The 18,459-nt window shown below is 41.7% G+C and overlaps 1 protein-coding gene across 11 annotated transcripts in view; it reads left to right on the top strand.

The window, feature by feature from the left end:
* SCN8A (sodium voltage-gated channel alpha subunit 8) overlaps nt 1–18,459 on the top strand; it is a 176,351-nt gene that overhangs the window by 107,600 nt on the left and 50,292 nt on the right. For 7 of the 11 annotated variants that reach the window (XM_070271444.1, XM_070271445.1, XM_070271443.1 and 4 more), the window contains 2 exons: nt 2,437–2,832; nt 14,967–15,099. In XM_070271444.1, coding sequence (XP_070127545.1) covers nt 2,437–2,832; nt 14,967–15,099 — 529 coding nt within the window. The remainder of the gene's footprint in view (nt 1–2,436; nt 2,833–14,966; nt 15,100–18,459) is intronic. The other 4 variants (XM_070271447.1, XM_070271450.1, XM_070271446.1 and 1 more) reach the window with 1 other exon arrangement.

Raw genomic sequence — 18,459 nt, forward strand, 5'->3', positions numbered from 1 at the left:
ATGTTAAAGAGGAGCCCTGCAGCTCTTCCAGGGTTATCATCAGAAGTATTATTTTAAAAGGTTTATTTAGCACTTATATGCGTTATATTGGCAGAGTCCCAGCCCACAAAGCACTTCCACAGTGGAGCCATTTTACAGGAGGGTTAAGGCCTAAACTTTAAGGCAGAAGTCTCATATGGTTAATTATTTTGAAAAGTCCTTCACAGTCATAATTGGGCAAACTGAGTATCTCAGGGTAGTAAGGAGGGTTAGCTAAGGTCAGTTGTTTGTCAAGTTTCTTTCTCTTAGGGCAGGACCCCAAAAACTGGGGGTGTATCCCTTTGGGGCACTTGAAGACTTTCCAAGCACAGTTTTAAGGAAGCTGATTCCCAGCTCTTTAACTTACGCATTCCTGTGCCCAAGGTTAGCCCTGCAGCCCAGAGTCACACGGTGCTATTTCCTATTTCCCTTTCACAGCCAACCTTCTCCCACTTTACAAAAGGAAGGCATACCTGTCCATCATCCCCAGTCTTACGTGGTGCATTGCCCTGAGCTATACAAATCCTTGTGGTGCTGAACAAAGGGACAACTGAAAATATCAGTGTCTGAAGTTTGCTTTAATCCAGGAAGCGTAAATCCATTGTAAGGCTTTATGAACTTACCTCTCTCTTACATACTTCTGTTAGGAGTAAAACACAGAATTATAATCAGGGGTGTTGGGATGTTTGAAGTTCAGGAGCCACGCAGTTGTCACTGAGATACATATTAATACATTTATTTAAAATGAAAAATTAGGTCATACTTTTTCCAGTGAAAGTAAGTCTGATTTTTCTAGTTGCTTTAACAGTGAGGACATTACAAATTTTCATAAATGAGGTAAATCTGTGGCTTTAAGGTTTTGATGAAAATATCTTTAAAGCATGTGATAAGATAAAAACATTTTATTAAAAAATGTTGGCAATGATGTATAGAAATTAACAGCATTTTGATTATTCCAACCTTTTCTGTTGGGTTAACTAAGGTTCCTTTAAGTAAAAGTAACCCGTATAATTATTAGTAAATAATAAATAAAACCTTTCTGGTATCCACAGAAATCAGGGAGTGGAATGCTTCTAATAACTAGATAATAAATCCTTTGGCAAGTTGGGTGGTTTTCGGTTCTTTCAACAAACTCGAAAGCAAAACTAATTTAATTGTCAACCAATAGATTAAAATAAATTTTGCTGATAGCTTACTATGTGATTTTGGCATATAATTTGGAAGGAGTTCAAAGAATTGAGTGACATTACTATAACAAAATTCTTTGGTTCCAAGATACTACGTATTTATGTGAATAAGGTTTCTCAGCACTCAAAATCTAATATTAGAAGGGAGGGAGTTGATGTTGAGCCATGTCTCATTCTAGTAATAAGCAATACCATCTACAAATATTTAAACACCAAAAACACCAATTGAAAAAACAAGAACCTCATCCATCTCATTAAGAGATGCATTTTAATAAAATTTTCTTTTTAAGCTTAGTAATTGCTTATAAAATGTATAACATATTTGTATATCTTGATCAGTTTTATTAATAAGAATTGTAAAAAAAATTTAGTCTAGGAGAGTTTTTAAAATTTCTTACAGACTCATGGTCACAGGAAAATTTAAAAATTTTTGAAGTATAGTTTATCACTTTTGTTGCAGAAAAGTATTCAGAGGTGGTCAATAAAACACATTAAAGTATAAAATATATATTAGCATAAAATTCTCTAGGGAATGTGGAATGGAAGTATGAGTTGAAGGAGAAAAAGAAATGAAAAGTTTCTAAGTGGTAAAGGGGAGTTTCATTTTAAAATAGTGCTGGGAATTATATAGTTTGCAAATATTTAAACTTTTGATGAAAAAATTTATGTTGACTTTAAAATGGAGTGGGAGGGGACATAAATAATATTCAACTGAAAAATAACTCTTGAAGACCACTGTTGGCATAGTACTTGACCTCCAGGGCATGTCCTCATTGAGAGAATGGCAAGTGATACCCACTTTTAGATTCTCTCCTTTTTGCCAAGTGTGGCGTAGAGGCTAACTCGAGTAAATTAAAGGCACACTCCATGTGAGCCCACAGTAATGAGAAATAGACACACTGCTGTGTTTCCCAGTAGATTCACCACGGAGAGCATGAGATAAAAGCATCGTTTCAATGCATGAGTGACCAGTGAGTAGGATTTTTGAATGGTTAACTGGTCAAAGACGGGTATATCTCAAGGGCATAGGGCAGGGAGAAGTGAGTAATAATGGATGTTGAACAGTAGTAGAAAGTCAGCCTCCAGAAGTGCTTTCTGGAAACGCTGGTGGTCTGACAATGGGAAGGCAAGGATGGAGCCAGGTCGGGGAAGTAACAGCCTTTGCTCAGCCTATAAGGGGTCAGCTTCCCGTCTCACGCCTGCCCCTCTCTCTCTCTTGCTGTCCCTACAGTCACTGCTCAGCATTCCGGGCTCGCCATTCCTCTCCCGCCACAACAGCAAAAGCAGCATCTTCAGCTTCAGGGGGCCCGGGCGGTTCCGGGACCCGGGCTCGGAGAACGAGTTTGCGGACGACGAGCACAGCACGGTGGAGGAGAGCGAGGGCCGCCGCGACTCGCTCTTCATCCCGATCCGGGCGCGCGAGCGCCGCAGCAGCTACAGCGGCTACAGCGGCTACAGCCAGGGCAGCCGCTCCTCGCGCATCTTCCCCAGCCTGCGGCGCAGCGTGAAGCGCAACAGCACGGTGGACTGCAACGGCGTGGTGTCCCTCATTGGCGGCCCCGGCTCCCACATCGGCGGGCGGCTCCTGCCAGAGGTGAAAATAGATAAGGCAGCTACTGACCACAGTGTAAGGAAGTAAACAAGTAGACCGAGGCTAGGCATGGCAGTCCTCCCTCCCTCTTCTCTCCCTGCTCTGCCCATTCCACCTGGTCTCTCCCAGGCTCGGCCCGACTCTTGTTTCTACTCCTAGCCGTTTCCGTTTCCTCCCTCCTGGTTTGGTTCTCTTTCTCTCTCCGTGTGTTCCCCTTCACTTTATCCCTGGATCCATTTCCCCCTTCTTCCATCTTCTGACTTTTCCCTTCCTCCCCATCAACTCCTTTTATTTTACCTCTTTTCTTTCTCGCCGTCTTTGCAAGTCCGTCCGCCTCCCTGTCCCTCCGCCCACCTGCTCTGACTGAATGCCTCTGGCCGACGGATCCTGCCCGGATGGAATGGGGATGGCCTCCTGCCACCACCAGTGACCAAGTCTGAGCGGGTTTGGAACTGCCATTGCTTCTCTCCCCGCCCCCCACGTCCTCTCCTCTTAGGGAAACAGCTTGGAATTTAAAGCTCCTTTCTATTTAAAAAAAAAAAGTGATATAGTTTTGAATAATTTTCCGTCTCCTCTACAAGAATGAGATGGGATTTTTCCAAAGACAAACGCGTGTAGCTCATGCTGAGGGTGGGAGGTGTGCACCGGGGAGAGCCAGGCACCGGAGAGGTTAAGGAAACCAACGCACAACTGGACCCAGACGTTCCAGAGGGACTGAAATGGAGATAAATCAAAGGAGGCAAAAGGAGGAGGTTGGGGCAAGAACACATGGTGTATGGGGGAGGAAGAAGAAGAGAAGCAAAAGATGAATTTGAAATGTAATCAAATGTCAGGCTCTGGAGGAGTTGCGTATAATACCTTCACGAAGTCACTTGTCTAGGGGTTTGGAGAAGGGCTCCCCTCTTTGGGAAAAGCCATCTCTTAACATTTCTTTAAATTCTAAGCTGTTTACACCTTTTTTCTAGTTTTAAATTGTTATAACCTTAATGATCCTAATCCTTCCTCCCTGTAATTCCTTAACTTTCCCCAGTCCCTCCTTAGCTGGTATAAGCTCCTTGAGATAGCATGTCAGACCATTTTGTTTTAACACCTGAGTTTCCTCTAACACAGCATGAAGATAGCCAATTCTTTAATTAGCATGATGCATGTGTGGAGGAAAACCGGACAATCAAGGGTGGAATTATTCAGAATGATCTGTTTTTAGCATTTTAGGATGGTTGTTGACTGTACAGATTATTCAAAAGGCAGTTAGGAGGTGTTTGACATCATCTTTTCCCTCCCTGCCTTTTTATTTAAAAGCAAAATACTTTTCCCCCTTACATTTGTATAGTTCTTTACAAGCTACAAATCATTTTTACATGCATTATTTAATTTGTTCTAAATACGGATTTCGTGAGGCTGATGAAGTAGAGTTTATTCTTCCTGTTTTTGAGATGGAGACACAGGCTCAGGGAATTTGTGCTCCTTGAAGTCACACAGCTCATCAGTGATAGAGCCATAATCTTAGGCCTTTCAGAAACCTCGTGTTTCTCAGCTAATTTTAAGGTCTTTTCTGCCTAGGCCATTGCTCTGCTGGGGAACCGTAATTTAAGATCAACAATAATAAGAAGGATAACTATAACAGTGGTTCCAGAGTTCCCCCCAAACCAGATAGTTGGCCACAAATGTTATAGATGATATCTTTATTTTAAATAAGTCTAAAGGTAAATTTTGGGCTCCCCAGTTAGATAGATGATTATATTCTCGGAAAAAACAGCTGGTATCAATGGAGAATGAGGGATGGGTGCGCATGGACGGTACAGTTGGGGCAACTCAAATGTTGAGAACCAAGTTAAATTTTGATATCCTGGTAGTTTTTAAAAATATTGAAGCCAAATAATACATCTTGCTATTTCTTTGAAAAGAAGGTATTAGGAAGGTGTCCGGGAAGAAGGAGCTTGAACTTCAGCTGAAGGCAGATGAGCAGGTGTGGGGTTTGTTTTCGTTTCTTTCGCAGCTTCTGTTATACTGTGTGGGAGACAAATTGGAGAGGCAGTTGAGCAGATGGCTATGGAGTGTAAGGCTCTGCACTGCCTTATACTGTGGCCTGCAGGGTGCTACCTTCCAGTTTGGAGGGCCTGTAAGCGCTTAGGAGAGCCTTTGCAGTGGTCCCAAGTGATGATAATGACAGACTGGAGGATTCCCAAGGCCAGGAGGCCAGATCCCAAAGTGGCAGCGAGGTGAGGTGGGAGGACTATCTCATTCCCAAGGGCTTCACAACTAGGAAAAACTATTTTGTTAGAAGCCATAAAGAAGCACTTGCTAATTGATAACAATATGAGGAAATAGCTAAGTTGCATTAATAGGCCAAAAAGACAAAACCAAACCAATCCAGAATGCACACAGTTTGCAGACAGAATGACACCAGAACCCCATAGAGACAAGCTGCGTGCAGAAAGATGAATGACTAAAAGTTAACAGTAGTTGCCGTTGGGAGGGGAAATTATCGGTGACTTGTTTCTTCCTTACACTTTCCTGTTTTTTACAGTGGGCATAATAATTACAGCTCAGCATATCGAGTTCTTACTATACTATGCTAAGCACTTTGTATGCAGGATCTCATCTAATTCTTATAACTACCCCATCTGGAAGGTGGTTTTATCCTATTAACAGATGAGACTCAGAGGTTTCATGACTTGTGGAAATGGAACTTGAAGCAAGGTCTTCCTGATGCCAAAGAGAACTTCCTGACCACTTAAAGATTGGCTCCTTGGGGAAGTGGGAAAAAGTCATTTATCATAGGAGGACACGATATATTAATGTCATATGCAGCCCAGGCTACATGAGCCATTAATACCTCTTTGCGCTAGGATGTAGCGACTCTTCCTGTCAAACATTTTGGATGTGTCTCCAGCCACGGATTAACTTGTCTTCGCCTGAAGCGTTAGAGTGCTCCCAGGCAGATGCTCAGGCTTTGTAGGAGCCGCTGATGGTCACCAGGTTGGTCACACACAATATTAATGCTTAGGTTATGCCACATCTGTATTTTTTTTCTTCAGGCTCAATTTAAGAAATATAATATTCCCCATGAAAAAAAGCTATGACCTCATTAGAGCCTCATTGAAAACTATTTCACATCTTCATTAATTATTCAGTTGTGATTGAATGGTGATGATTTTTTGATAGTTTGGAAATTTTCACTCTTGCTTTTTGCTGAAGCAGAGGATCAGGGGACTTTTCCCATATCTTCATCTCTGAGCTGGCAAAATAGGTGAGAATCATGGTTCTTCACTCAGAGAGTAAGCACGTGCCTCTGACGATCCGAAAGTCACACGTAACTCAGAAAGCATGTTCTTTAGCTTGCAAGTGTACAAGCATTATCTCATTTACTGCTCACAACCCTACTCTGTGAGCTAGATACTGCTGTTGTCTGCATTTCACTGAGGAGGAAACCAAGGCTTAGAGAAATAAAATAACTTGTCCAGGATTGCACAGTAAGCAGCAGAGTCAGGATTTGAATCCAGGCAATCTCACTCCGGAGCATTAACCGTTAACCATGACACTCTCCTAACTAAAGCTCAAGTGCTTTACTTTATTTACTCACGTGATCCTGGGAAATTAACCTCTCTAAGCCCTTATCTGTGTAAAAGAGGTGAAAGGACCTTTTTATAGGGCTATTGTGAAAATTAAATGTAATAACATTTGTAAAATGTGGAGCACACTGCTTGGCCCATTTCTTAGTATGCAGAAAGCCAGTTTCCATTCCTTTCTCTATACTTTTTTGGCCTTTTTAGACCTGAGAAGTAGACAGTGGGGTTTCTGCTGAATTGCTTGACTTGGAGAGCGTCAGATTCCTTCTAAGATTCTAAAGATCCTTTGTCTGAGAAGGAGAAATTATTGTAAAATTATTTTAAAGCAGAATACTGCAAAAATTTGAGAAAGGCTTGAACAGGAGATAAATGGCTAGGTTCTAAGACCGCTTCTAAAATGCTCTAAACTTTAATTCCAAAAGGTGACTGCCTGATAAATTTGCAGTTATGTATTTCCACGTGAAAGCAATTTAGAATCAATAACAAGCTGAGCTTCCCTGGGCAGATCTATAGAAATGTGGTCAGAATCTGCCATCTGCAGATGTTTCAGGATGCCTCTTTGAGAAGGGAGCTACAGTTTAGGAGGTTGGGAGTCAGTGGCTAAATGCCCTAATAAACTTTGCGTTTGAGTTAAGAGAAATGGAACAAATTCGTACTGGGTTTAACATAATTAAGGTTCTCAGTTGCTTCGCCTGTTACTGATAGTTTTGTACCAAGGCTCCTTAGAGGCTGAATTTTAAAAAGGCAGAGGCTCCTGACTTTAAAATGTTGTTCATTCTCCTCCTCCCTCCCCAACAAAACGAAACAAAACAAACAAAAAGTATACACCTCCATTTGCCAAAAAAAATGACCTGAAGAGACAAGGCAAGGGAAAGAAAGAATATGTGATCTTTCCTCTGGTCCTCGAGTCTCAGCCTGATTGAAAGAAGACATCTTCTCCCCACCTCCCAGGTAATAAGAATAGGGCAGCTGAGCAAATAGCAGAGACATACCTCAGAGAATCCAGGTTCTAGAGCAGAGCGTAGCTGAAAGGTAGCTATGAAGTTGCTTTACGTGGGAGAGTCTGCTCCACGTTTTCTTCCCTGCAGCTGGCTCTGGTCTGGTACAAGATAACAATAGCCAGCTTTGCTGGTGGGAATGGAAAATGGTGCAGCCATTTTGGAAAACAGCTTGGCAGTTCCTGAAAAAATTAAACATAGAGTTACCATTATGACCCAGCAGTTCTACTCCTAGCTATATACCCAGGAGACCTGAAAACAGGTGTTCACCCAAAAACTTGCACATAAATATTCAAAAGCGTTATTCATAATAGCCAAAAAGTAGAAACAACCCAAGTGCCTATCCGCTGGTGAAAGGGTGAACAGAATATGATATGTCCCTACAATGGAATGTTATTTAGCCATAAAAGGCATAAAGTCTTGATACATGCTACAACATGGGTGAACTTTGGAAACGTTATGCTAAGTGAGAGAAGCCAGACACAAAAGGACACACATTGTATGATTCCATTGACGTGAAGTGTCCAGAAGAGGCAAATCCACAGAGACGGAAAGCAGATGGTCGGGGGCCGGGGGCTGGGGGCAGGGACTGGGATCAGCCGCTCACAGCTACTGGGTTTTTCTCTGGTTCTGGAATTAGTAGTGATGATTGTACAACATTGTAAATATACTAAAAACCACTGGATTTTACACTTTATGTGTACAATTAAATGGTGAATTTTATGTTATGTGCACTTTATCTCAGTTTTTTTAAAAAATGAAAAGATAGAAATAAAGAAACAAACAATAGCCAAGTACCTGGACTTTCAGTCCCAGCTTTCAGAACCTCACATCGGGAGAGGGACTTCAGGAACTACCCACCCATGTTGGTGTTCCGTGTCCCCTGATTTTAACAGATGAGGTTTTCTCAGTAGTACGGATGTATTTTTCTCTGGACACGGTCTTAGCCCCCAACTGGTGCTTAGCACTTTTAAGTAATGTTCTTTGCAGGCAGTTTTGGTTTATGTCATCTTAGGCAGTTGACAGTGATCACATATGTTTGCTGTCTCTCCATTAACTAATCTGCTCTGATGAATACTGAGAGACTGTGTATACAAACAGACAATGACCAGACCCTATATACCCTATATAAAAACAGAACAGTCACCCACAACCTGCCCAAGAAGCCAGCATCCTTATCTGCAATAGTAAGCCCAGGAAGCCAGCCTGCTATAAGACCAACTGGCAGGAGGCCAGATTGCCATCTCTAGTGACAATCTGGGAAGCGAAACAGTAACTTCTGTAACAAGTAGCCCAAAATGGCCAGGGCTTGATTGACAACTGACAACTTCCCTAATTTTTGTCCCTGCTTCCAACTTAGGTCCACTCAGAGAAAGCCAAATATGCTCCCCTAACCAGTCACATAGGATGCCCCACACCTAGTTAGCCTGCCTACAGCTTCCCCATGCCGACAGCCTTGAGTCAGGGCACACCTGAAGCCTCCCCTTCTTCCACTGTCAAGCTTCCCCACTCCTCTACCTGCCTTTGAGTCTGCAAAAACGCACGTGGCGGTGGCTGACTGCCTCACTCTGTCAAGCTCAGAATAGATAGCCTTTGCTTTTCTCACTTGGTTGATCTTCATTTATGTCCACAATACAGATATTTACACATTTTGCGCTCCATATTCTGTCTCAAAGGAATTCCACTGCATAATCAGTGTCGCAGTAGAACCTTGGGTACCCTCATGCAAGAGTTACCAAAGATGTGGGTAAAAAGGAGGTGGAGAAGGCGCTCTTTGACTCATTGGGGCTTATCCCCTAAACCCCTTTACCACAAGACTCTCTCAGAAAGTACGTCTTCTGGTCAGTCTCCTCCGCTTTTCAGGCAACCGCTTCTGACATGTGTCACCATAGGTTAGTTTTCTCTCATTTTTGTGGATTCATTTATATTATTTTTTATTTGGCGTGTTTCACTCCGTAAGATGTTTTGGAGATACATTCATCTTGTTTTGTCTATCAGTTGTCCATTCTTTGTTATTGATGAGTGGTATTTCATTGTACAAATATACTCCAATTTGTTCATCCATTTTCCTGTTGGTGGACATTGAATTGTTTCCGGTTTGCGATAATATGAATAAGCTAACTGAGAGCATTCTTGCACAACTCTTCTTGTAGACGTATGTTTTCATTTATATTGAATAAATACCTCAGAGTGAACTTCCTGGGTCGTATGTTAAATGTATGTTTAACTTCATAAGAAACTACCAAATAGCTCTCCAAAACAGTTACACCACTTTTTAAAAACTCTCGCCAATAATGTATAATTAGAGTTCTAGTTGCTCCATATCCTAGCCAACATTTGGTGATGTTAGTCTTTGATTTTAACATTTTAGTGGGTATAAAATGTTACCGTATTTTGCTTTTAATTTGCATTTCCTTGATGGTTAATGATAATGAGCATCTTTTCATCTGCTTATCAGCTTCTCCTTTATCTTCTTTGTTAATTACTTGTTCACATCTTTTGCCCATTTTTAACTGAGTTCTTTTTATTATTAATTAATTTTTTTATATGGTATCGATACAAGTCCTTTATCAGATACATAAATTTTTAATTTTGATGAAGTCCAATTTATCAGTTTTTTTCTTTCATGATTTTTTTGCATCCTGTCCAAGAAATCTTTGCTGATCCCCAAGATGGTGAAGATATTTTTCTTCTATAAGCTTTTTGGTTTCAAGTTTTACAGTCAGGTCTCTGATTCAGCTCAAATTAATTTTTGTGTATGAAATTAGATAGGAGTCAACCTGGGTGGATATTTAGTTTTTCAGCACCATTTGCTAAAAAGACTTTCCTTTCTCCATTGAATTGACTTAGCATGTTGACCAAAAATCAGTTTTATAATGTTTTTTGCATCTTGTCCAAGAAATATTTGCTGAACCCCAAGATCATTTCCTTGATCTGTTTGTCTTTGCTTATACCAATACTACATTTGTCTACTAGAATTTTGGTAGTGATTGCACTAACTCTATAAGTCAGTTTGGGAAGAATTGGCATTTTAATTATATTGAGCCTTCCAGTCTATGCGTGTGTGGTGTATTTCTTCATTTATTTAAGTCTTCTCAAGTTTCTCTCAGCAAAGTTGTGTAGTTTGTAGTGGGAGTCTTGCACGTCTTTCATGATATTTATTCCTTGGTATTTGATTTTTTTTTATACTGTTGTAGAAGATAGAACTTCTGAAATTTTATTTTCAGGTATTTGTTGCCAGACTATAGAAATACAGTGGTTTTTGTATATTGACCTTGTATCTTGTGACCTTGATAAATTAATGTATTGGTTGTATTAGGTTTGGGTTTTGTTTTTTTAAAAATTCCATAGGGTTTTCTACATGCCTGAAAATGCTTTCTGTGAATAACAGAAACTGCAGCCTTTATACCTTTTATTTATTTTTCTTGCTGTATTGCACTGGCTAGGACTTCAGATATAAAATTGAATAGAAGTGATGAAAGCAGGCATCCTTCCTTGTTGCCAGTGTCAGAGGAAGAGGATTTAATGTTTCACCAAAAGGTATAATGTTGGCTGGACATTTTTATCGATGTTCTTTATCAGATTGAAGCTTCTACATTCAATTCCTAGCTTGCTGAGAAATTTTATTGTGCAGAGGTGTTGAATTTTGTTAAATGTTCTTTTTCTGCATCTGTGAGATGATGATATGGTTTTACTCCTTTATTCTGTTAATATGATGAATGGCATTGACTTTTTTCCTAATATTAAACTAACCTTGTTTTCCTGGGATAAACCCTGTTGGTCATGATATATTATCCTTGGTATATATTGCTGGATTATTTGCTCATATTTTGTTAAGGATTTCACATCTCTGTTCATGAGGGATCTTGGTCTTTAATTGCCTTTTCTTGTAATGTTTCTCTCAGGTTTAGTATCAGGGTTATGTTAGCTTTACAAAACAGTTGATAACTATTCCTTTATCCTCTGTTTTCTGAAAGAATTTGTGTAACATTGATATTATTTCTTCCATAAATGATAGAATCCCCTTGTGAAGCCATCTGGGCCTAGAGTTCTCTTTGTAGTAAGATTTTTTTATTATAATTTCTTTCATTAATATGGGCTATTTAGATTTTCTCTTTCTTCTATCGGTTTTGATAAGTTGTATTTTGATTATTTTGTTCATTTCATCCAAGATGAAATGATATAAAGTTCACAGTATATCTTTATTATCCTAATAATGCCACTAGGATTTGTGGTGATGTCCCCTTTTTTATTCCTGAAAATTATAATTTGAGTTTTCTTTTTTTCTTGATCAGTCTTGCTAAGGGAATTATCCATTTTATTAATCTTTCTTTAAAAACCAACATTTGACTTTTTTGATGGCATGTTGTTTGTCCATTTACTAATTCATTAATCTCTACTCCTATTTTTATTATTTCCTTTCATCTACTTACCCAGGGTTTAATTTGGTCTTCATTTTCTAGTTTCTTGTGGTGGAAGCTTAGAGCACTGACCTTATATCTTTTTCATTTTCTAATCTCATAATTTAAAGCTATAAAATTTTATCTAACTATTTCTTTAGCTGCAGCCCATAAATGTTGATGTATTGTGTTTTCATTATCATCTAAGTATTTTTCTAATTTTCCTTGTTATTTCATCTTTGATCCATGGATTTTTAGAAGTCTGTTGTTTAATTTACAAATATATGGGGATTTTTCTAGATATCTTATTGTTACCACAAGACTTTTTGATGGAACCAGTTATTTGCATCTATGCTAAATGCTCTTGCCTGTGTAAAAAGATAACATAATGAATTTCTCTTTACTTTCTAAAATCCCCAAGTGTGGGCTTTGAAATTTTCATTTCTTTTTTTTTTTTAAAGATTGGCACCTGGGCTAACAACTGTTGCCAGTCTTCCCTTTTTTTTTTCTGCTTTATCTCCCCAAACCACCCTCCCCCCGCCCCCGTACACAGTTCTATGTCTTAGTTGCATGTCCTTCTAATTGTGGGATGTGGGACGCCACCTCAACATGGCCTGACGAGCGGTGCCATGTCCGCGCCCAGGATCCGAACCCTGGGCCGCCGCAGCGGAGCACGCGAACTTAACCACTGGGCCACGGAGCCAGCCCCCATGAAATTTTCATTTCTTGGTCTCTTCTTTCATTTACTTCTTTTTTGAAACTTCAGATATATATTTCTTTTTTTTTAAGATTGGCACCTGAGCTAACAACTGTTGCCAATCTTTTTTTTTTTTCCTTTCTGCTTTTTCTCCTCAAATCTCCCCAGTATATAGTTGTATATTATAGTTGTGGGTCCTTCTAGTTGTAGTACGTGGGACGCGGCCTCAATGTGGCCTGAAGAGCGGCGCCGTGTCCGCACCCAGATCTGAACCAGAGAAACCCTGGGCCGCCGTAGCGGAGCACGCGAACTTAACCCCTCAGCCACGGGGCCAGCCCCAGATAGATTCTATAACACATCTTATTATGGAACAAATTTTAATGTTATAAATGTTGTCTCCACATATCCCTGCTAATGTAAACTAAAAATTGCTTTAATTTTCAAATAGGTATCACTAAATGATAATCTAATGATTTGACTGGGTCCTTTAGACAGCATTTTTATTAATTCTGTTTTTTTAAGGTTAATGTTATTAAAGTCTGAAGAACTTATATCTTGTTGTTTCCAGCAAGCCCAGAAAACAATAAGATATACTTAGTACCAAAGCCATATTAAATGCAATTTCATCCTTCTTTGTTGAATTACCTGGTCCATTAAATCTTACAGTACCCTGAGGGTCGGCATTATGAAAGTGATCTACCATGTGCTGTAGATTTTCAGAAGGGCAGCTCAGTAAAAATCTAGAATCAATAAATGCCAGAAATAAGAGTGTCCATTACATGAGCCCTTTCTGTGTTCATTTTTAGATGATTGTCATTTTTAAAATGTAGTAGTTTGATCTGATTTATTAAGTGTCATGAATATCAGGCTGAGAATTGGAGCAAAAAGTGGCTTCTCAAAGAAATATACTTTATCATGACCTGAGGTAATGGTTAACAAGTCGTTCTTACATATACAGATGTTGTATCGTAATGCAGCCAGGAATTCCTGAGGAAATCAGTTCTTTTTCCTTTCCATTTCTTCTGTAGCTCTGCCAAACAAACAAACAAACAAATAAACAAAACCCTAAGGTAAACCAATGTCTGAATCAGTGAAACCGTTTGATGAAACACTGTGATAAGATAAACTGTAATCTGCCGGGAACTTTCTTTTTACGGTTCTTAAAATCTAGACGTATATGCAGACAGACAGGCTCTGATGTAGCTCTCCAGAGGTGATTATTCTCTTCTCCAAACAGCTAGGATGGTGCTGGTACTGATCACATGGATGCTTCTCTAACTTCCCACACACAGGCCTCTACCCTCTCCTCTGAGGCGTGGTGACTGTCTCTGCCCTCCTACCTCCACCATGGAAGGGGCATCCAGCCTTACATGGGTGACATGTGAAAGTGGACAACATGGTTACTAGAAAGCCCCCGGTTAAGCCTGATCTGATGCAACCCATTCAGGTTTGCACAGACAGCACCAGCAAGGGACACTGAGAAACCTTCTGCTGTCATCTGCCATATCAGTATTGCCCACGGTGGAGCGTGTAAAAAGTATTTTGTATAACAGTCTGATGGTGTTTTCTGCTCATTCTCTTTGGTTGGGAATTTGAACATTGCAGGTTAACTCAAAACAAAATTTTAAAAGGATAACGTCAACATATATGATGCAGTGTATTTAATTAAGATAGCAAAACCATGGGCTGGCCTGGTGTTGTAGTGGTTAAGTTTGTGTGTTCTGCTTCGGCAACCTGGGGTTTGCAGGTTCTGATCCCAGGTGCAGACCTACACACTGCTCATCAATCATGCTGTAGCAGCATCCCATATACAAAATAGAGGAAGATTGGCACAGATGTTAGCTCTGGGCCAATCTTCCTCTCACACACACAAAAAAGATAGCAAACCTTACCATACTTCTTTACAGAGGCTTGGTGGAGATTTAGGGTAGAACTTCAACTTGCTGATGTTCACTTGGGCCCAGCTGTGGCATTTGGGAGGGGCAGTATGGTAGAATGATGGTGCTTCTACACGTGGAGGAAACAATGTCTGTGATACTCAGTGTGATCAGGGACTTGGCCTTTAATGAAATTTCAAGTAGAGACGAATTTGACTTATTTTTTCATGCGGTCCAGTTCTAGCCAAATGCTGTGGCTGTGAGCCTGGGACAGGAGAGCTCAGGGTCTCCTTCTGGGACATTGCCCCAGCGGATCTGGTCTTTCTACTCGTGCTTGGAACGGAGCAGATGAGGCGTTTGGGTCCCAGCCAGACTCTTGGGTTTGTTGTGGATGTGTACAAACTTAAACGACTTGGTCTTGTCACCTGTAGAACTAAGGATGGTCGATGGCCATCTTGTTCCGTTCTACTTCCTAGGGTGAGTAGGATTGTAGGATCAAAGTAAAAAGATGTGATGAAGAGCATATGTTCTTACTCACACTCTGGACTATCTATCCAGTAAGGCCCAGCCTTAATGTTTAGAAGACTTTACTCACCTGATTTGCTGTTTTGTTTTGTTTTGTTTTTCAGGCTACAACTGAGATAGAAATAAAGAAGAAAGGCCCTGGATCTCTCTTAGTTTCCATGGACCAACTGGCCTCCTATGGACGGAAAGATAGAATCAACAGTATATTGAGTGTTGTTACAAATACACTAGTAGAAGGTATGTGCCCTGGGATGTCAGTCCAAGCTGCTGAGATATAAATGTGTAGTGTGCATGGTAAATATAACCCCTGTCCCTTGGTCTGAGCTTTGCAAAAATTGTCTCCGGGCTTTAGGAATAGAGTCTACTGGTTGTGGAAACCAGCATCCCAAGTCTACAAGCACAGAATCCAGTAAGGACATCAAAGCTGCTGCCGCATTGTCCACAGATAGGTAGGAAGTGTGAAGGAACGACACCAATGAGCCAGAGGGTCTCAAGAAGTCTCTGTAGGAGCTGGCCCCGTGGCCGAGTGGTTAAGTTCTCGCATTCTGCTTCGGTGGCCCAGGGTTTCACCGGTTTGGATCCTGGGCACAGACATGGCACCGCTCATCAGGCCATGCTGGAGCAGTGTTCCACATGCCACAACTAGAAGGACCCACAACTGAAAAAATATACAACTATGTACCGGGGGGATTTGGGGAGAAAAAGCAGGAAAAAAAGAAAGAAGATTGGCAACAGTTGTTAGCTCAGGTGCCAATCTTTAAAAAAAAAAGTCTCTGTAGTCATCATCCTGAGGAGCCAGTGGAGTGATGTGAGGCATAAAGGAATGTAGACTGGAGAACTGTGAAGATATAAAATGATGGGATCCCCTTTGTGCCCTCTACCCCAAAACATACCTGCCTCTTTTCCCTTTTAGCTACTCACAACCCCTTTGGTTTTCCCTTGAGGACGATTACTGTGCATTTTGACTGCACCTAATTCTGCCTCTCCTCAGCCACCCCCACATATCCATAAATATATTCGACGTGTGAATAGGTGAGCTGAACCCCTCCTCTTCAGCGCCCTGTGCCACAGGGAGCGAGCAGTGCTGTTGAGTCCCAGCAGGTCGGCAGCGACGCTGCTGTCGGGGCCTGACCTCCGCATTCGGTGACTCCCCCATGACTGGGGAACATCTGAAGATTTTCCATTACACCCTAGTGCCCCCAGCAAGTGTCAGCCTTCTGTCTAATCGTGGTCTGTATTCCAGGCTCCTCTTGCTTTCTTTGGAGGTAGATTCAGGCGCTGACCAGGTTTTCTCTCATGAGATTCTGATTGATTTCTGCATGAATCTTCTTGGCTTGATTCATGTTGATTTGGCTGAGTTGTCCCACTCTAGATCCAGACTGTTCTTGAGGCCTCAGATTGCTCTTCTTCCGAGTTCAGATACCCAGGCTCACACAACAGTAACCAGAGTCCCAAGATAGGGAGACTCAAAATTATCCCGGTGTCCTTGGGACAAGTTATCTTTTGAGTCATTTATGCCCATTGAGCACTTCTACGGTGTGTGTGTGTGTGTGTGTCGGGCAGGGGCGTCTGCAGTGGAGGGAGGATCCCTAGAGAGGAGCTCCCCTGGAGTGTTTACACCTCCAACTATGGGCAGGGAGTTAGACTCTACCCAGACTAATCTTAAGACCGTATCCAGTAAAAGGAATATTAAACTGACTGCTTTCCGCTGCCTGCACAACTTCACTTATTCCTTTTTTTTTACCTTTATTTTTTTAGATTGGCACCTGAGCTAACATCAGTTGCCAATCTTCATTTTCTTCTTTCCCAAAGCCCCCCAGTACATAGTTGTATATTCTAGCTGTGAGTGTCTCTGGCTGTGCTGTGTGGGACGCCGCCTCAGCATGGCCTGACAAGTGGTGCCATGTCCGCGCCCGGGATCCAAACCGGTGAAACTCTGGACTACCGAAGTGGAGCGCACGAACTTAACCACTGGGCCACAGGGCTGGCCCCTTACTCCTATTGTCTTTAATTCCCATTGAGGTCATTGTTTGATAGTTTATACTTTGCGATTACAGGTGAATAACTGCAGACCATCAGAATTCCAAGCTGGGAAACACTAGCTTAAGAACCTTAGGTAATTTTGTTCTTCCCTTGGAGCTCAAGACAGGATTTCTCTGAGTATCTATGGCCGTTGAGAAAGAAAAGCTAACAACCTCCGACAGGCATATTTTATTGTTGGCAAAGACATCAGCACAGGAGACCGATGGGTGCAGTGCAGCAATTATTGGTTGATTACGACATGGCCTAGCACAGGTCTGACAAAAGTAGATGCTGAAAAAGGGTTTGTTGAACTGAATTCTGCTGTGCTTGGCTGATGGGGAGCGCCGGTCCACAGGGTTCCTTTTGGAGGCCTTAGTGCCTCCACCCCTCTCCTGAGTTGGATAGAAACCACGGGAGCGTGACTTGGTCCTTTTCTATTCCCTTTTCTTCCCCTTCTCCCCGTCGCCTTCTTTCTCTCTCCGTCCTGTTCTATTCGTTCTCCACCCTCCACCCACCGACACACACATGAAAAAAAAATAGTTTCATGGGTAACTCAGGGGTGAGGGAGGCTGTGCTTGTGTCCTGGGTAGGAAGCCCTTCCAGGTTTTTCTCCCTCCTCTGAGCCCTAATGTTCACAGTCCTTGGGCCTTTCCTCCCTTCTGCTCAGACACTCCCCCAGCCCCTCTCCTGGTATTGACTCCCTTTGTTAACGCTGATGAGACGGAACTGCTGTCAGCACAGAACGATGAATGGCTGGAGCTGAATAATGTGAGAGGGAATTAAAGGACATTAAGAAAGATCCATTCCTATTTAACCACTTGTCCCTCTGTGTTTAAGGATTGCTACAAGCATTGAATGAATAATTGTTCCTGCTTCCCAGACCTCAGTTAGGAAACTCTGACGTTATTTTAACCCAATGATTAAAACAATTACTGTTTAAAACCAAAGAAGCAGGCTCCTACCTACCTAATGGTTTGGAAACCACAGCGGAGAATTCCAGAATCCTGTAAAAAAATGAGAAAATCTTGCCTGCTCTGCCCCATCCGTATCCCATTGTAAACACGCTCACCAGGATCCAATAAACTCAGCAGAATTCGCAGGCAGCAACACCATCGGCTCTGGGATATCTCAGAGGACCGGGGTTGGGGTGGAGGCAAGGCAGTGTTGTAGCTTTACTTCTCCTCGAAGCAATGAAGCTGTGGGAGAAGGATGAGGAAGCAGGGATGGCACTTGGCGTTCCTGATTCTCAGGTCAGTTTCAGAAACTCTCCTTTAGAGGTAACTGACCGTAGCTGTTGCTGCCACAGTTTATTTATTCATTCTTTTATTCACCTGACAAGCATCAGGTGTCAGTACAGTTACTTAGCTGGTGTCTGCCTTTCCCAGTGTGGCTGCAAGCTCTGTGAGAACGGAGACTCTTGTCCATCAGCGTTTTCCCAGTGCCTAGCACACTGTAAATGCTTAAAAACTGTTGGCTTGAACTGAGAGAAGCTCCTGCCTTCAGGAACCTCATGGCCTACCGTGCCACCATCTCGGGGGAATCTTGAGGCCCTCTCTGCAAACAGTTCCCAGGCCC

This window comes from Equus caballus, chromosome 6 (assembly GCF_041296265.1).
Source record: "Equus caballus isolate H_3958 breed thoroughbred chromosome 6, TB-T2T, whole genome shotgun sequence".
In the NCBI taxonomy this organism is placed as follows: Eukaryota; Metazoa; Chordata; class Mammalia; order Perissodactyla; family Equidae; genus Equus; species Equus caballus.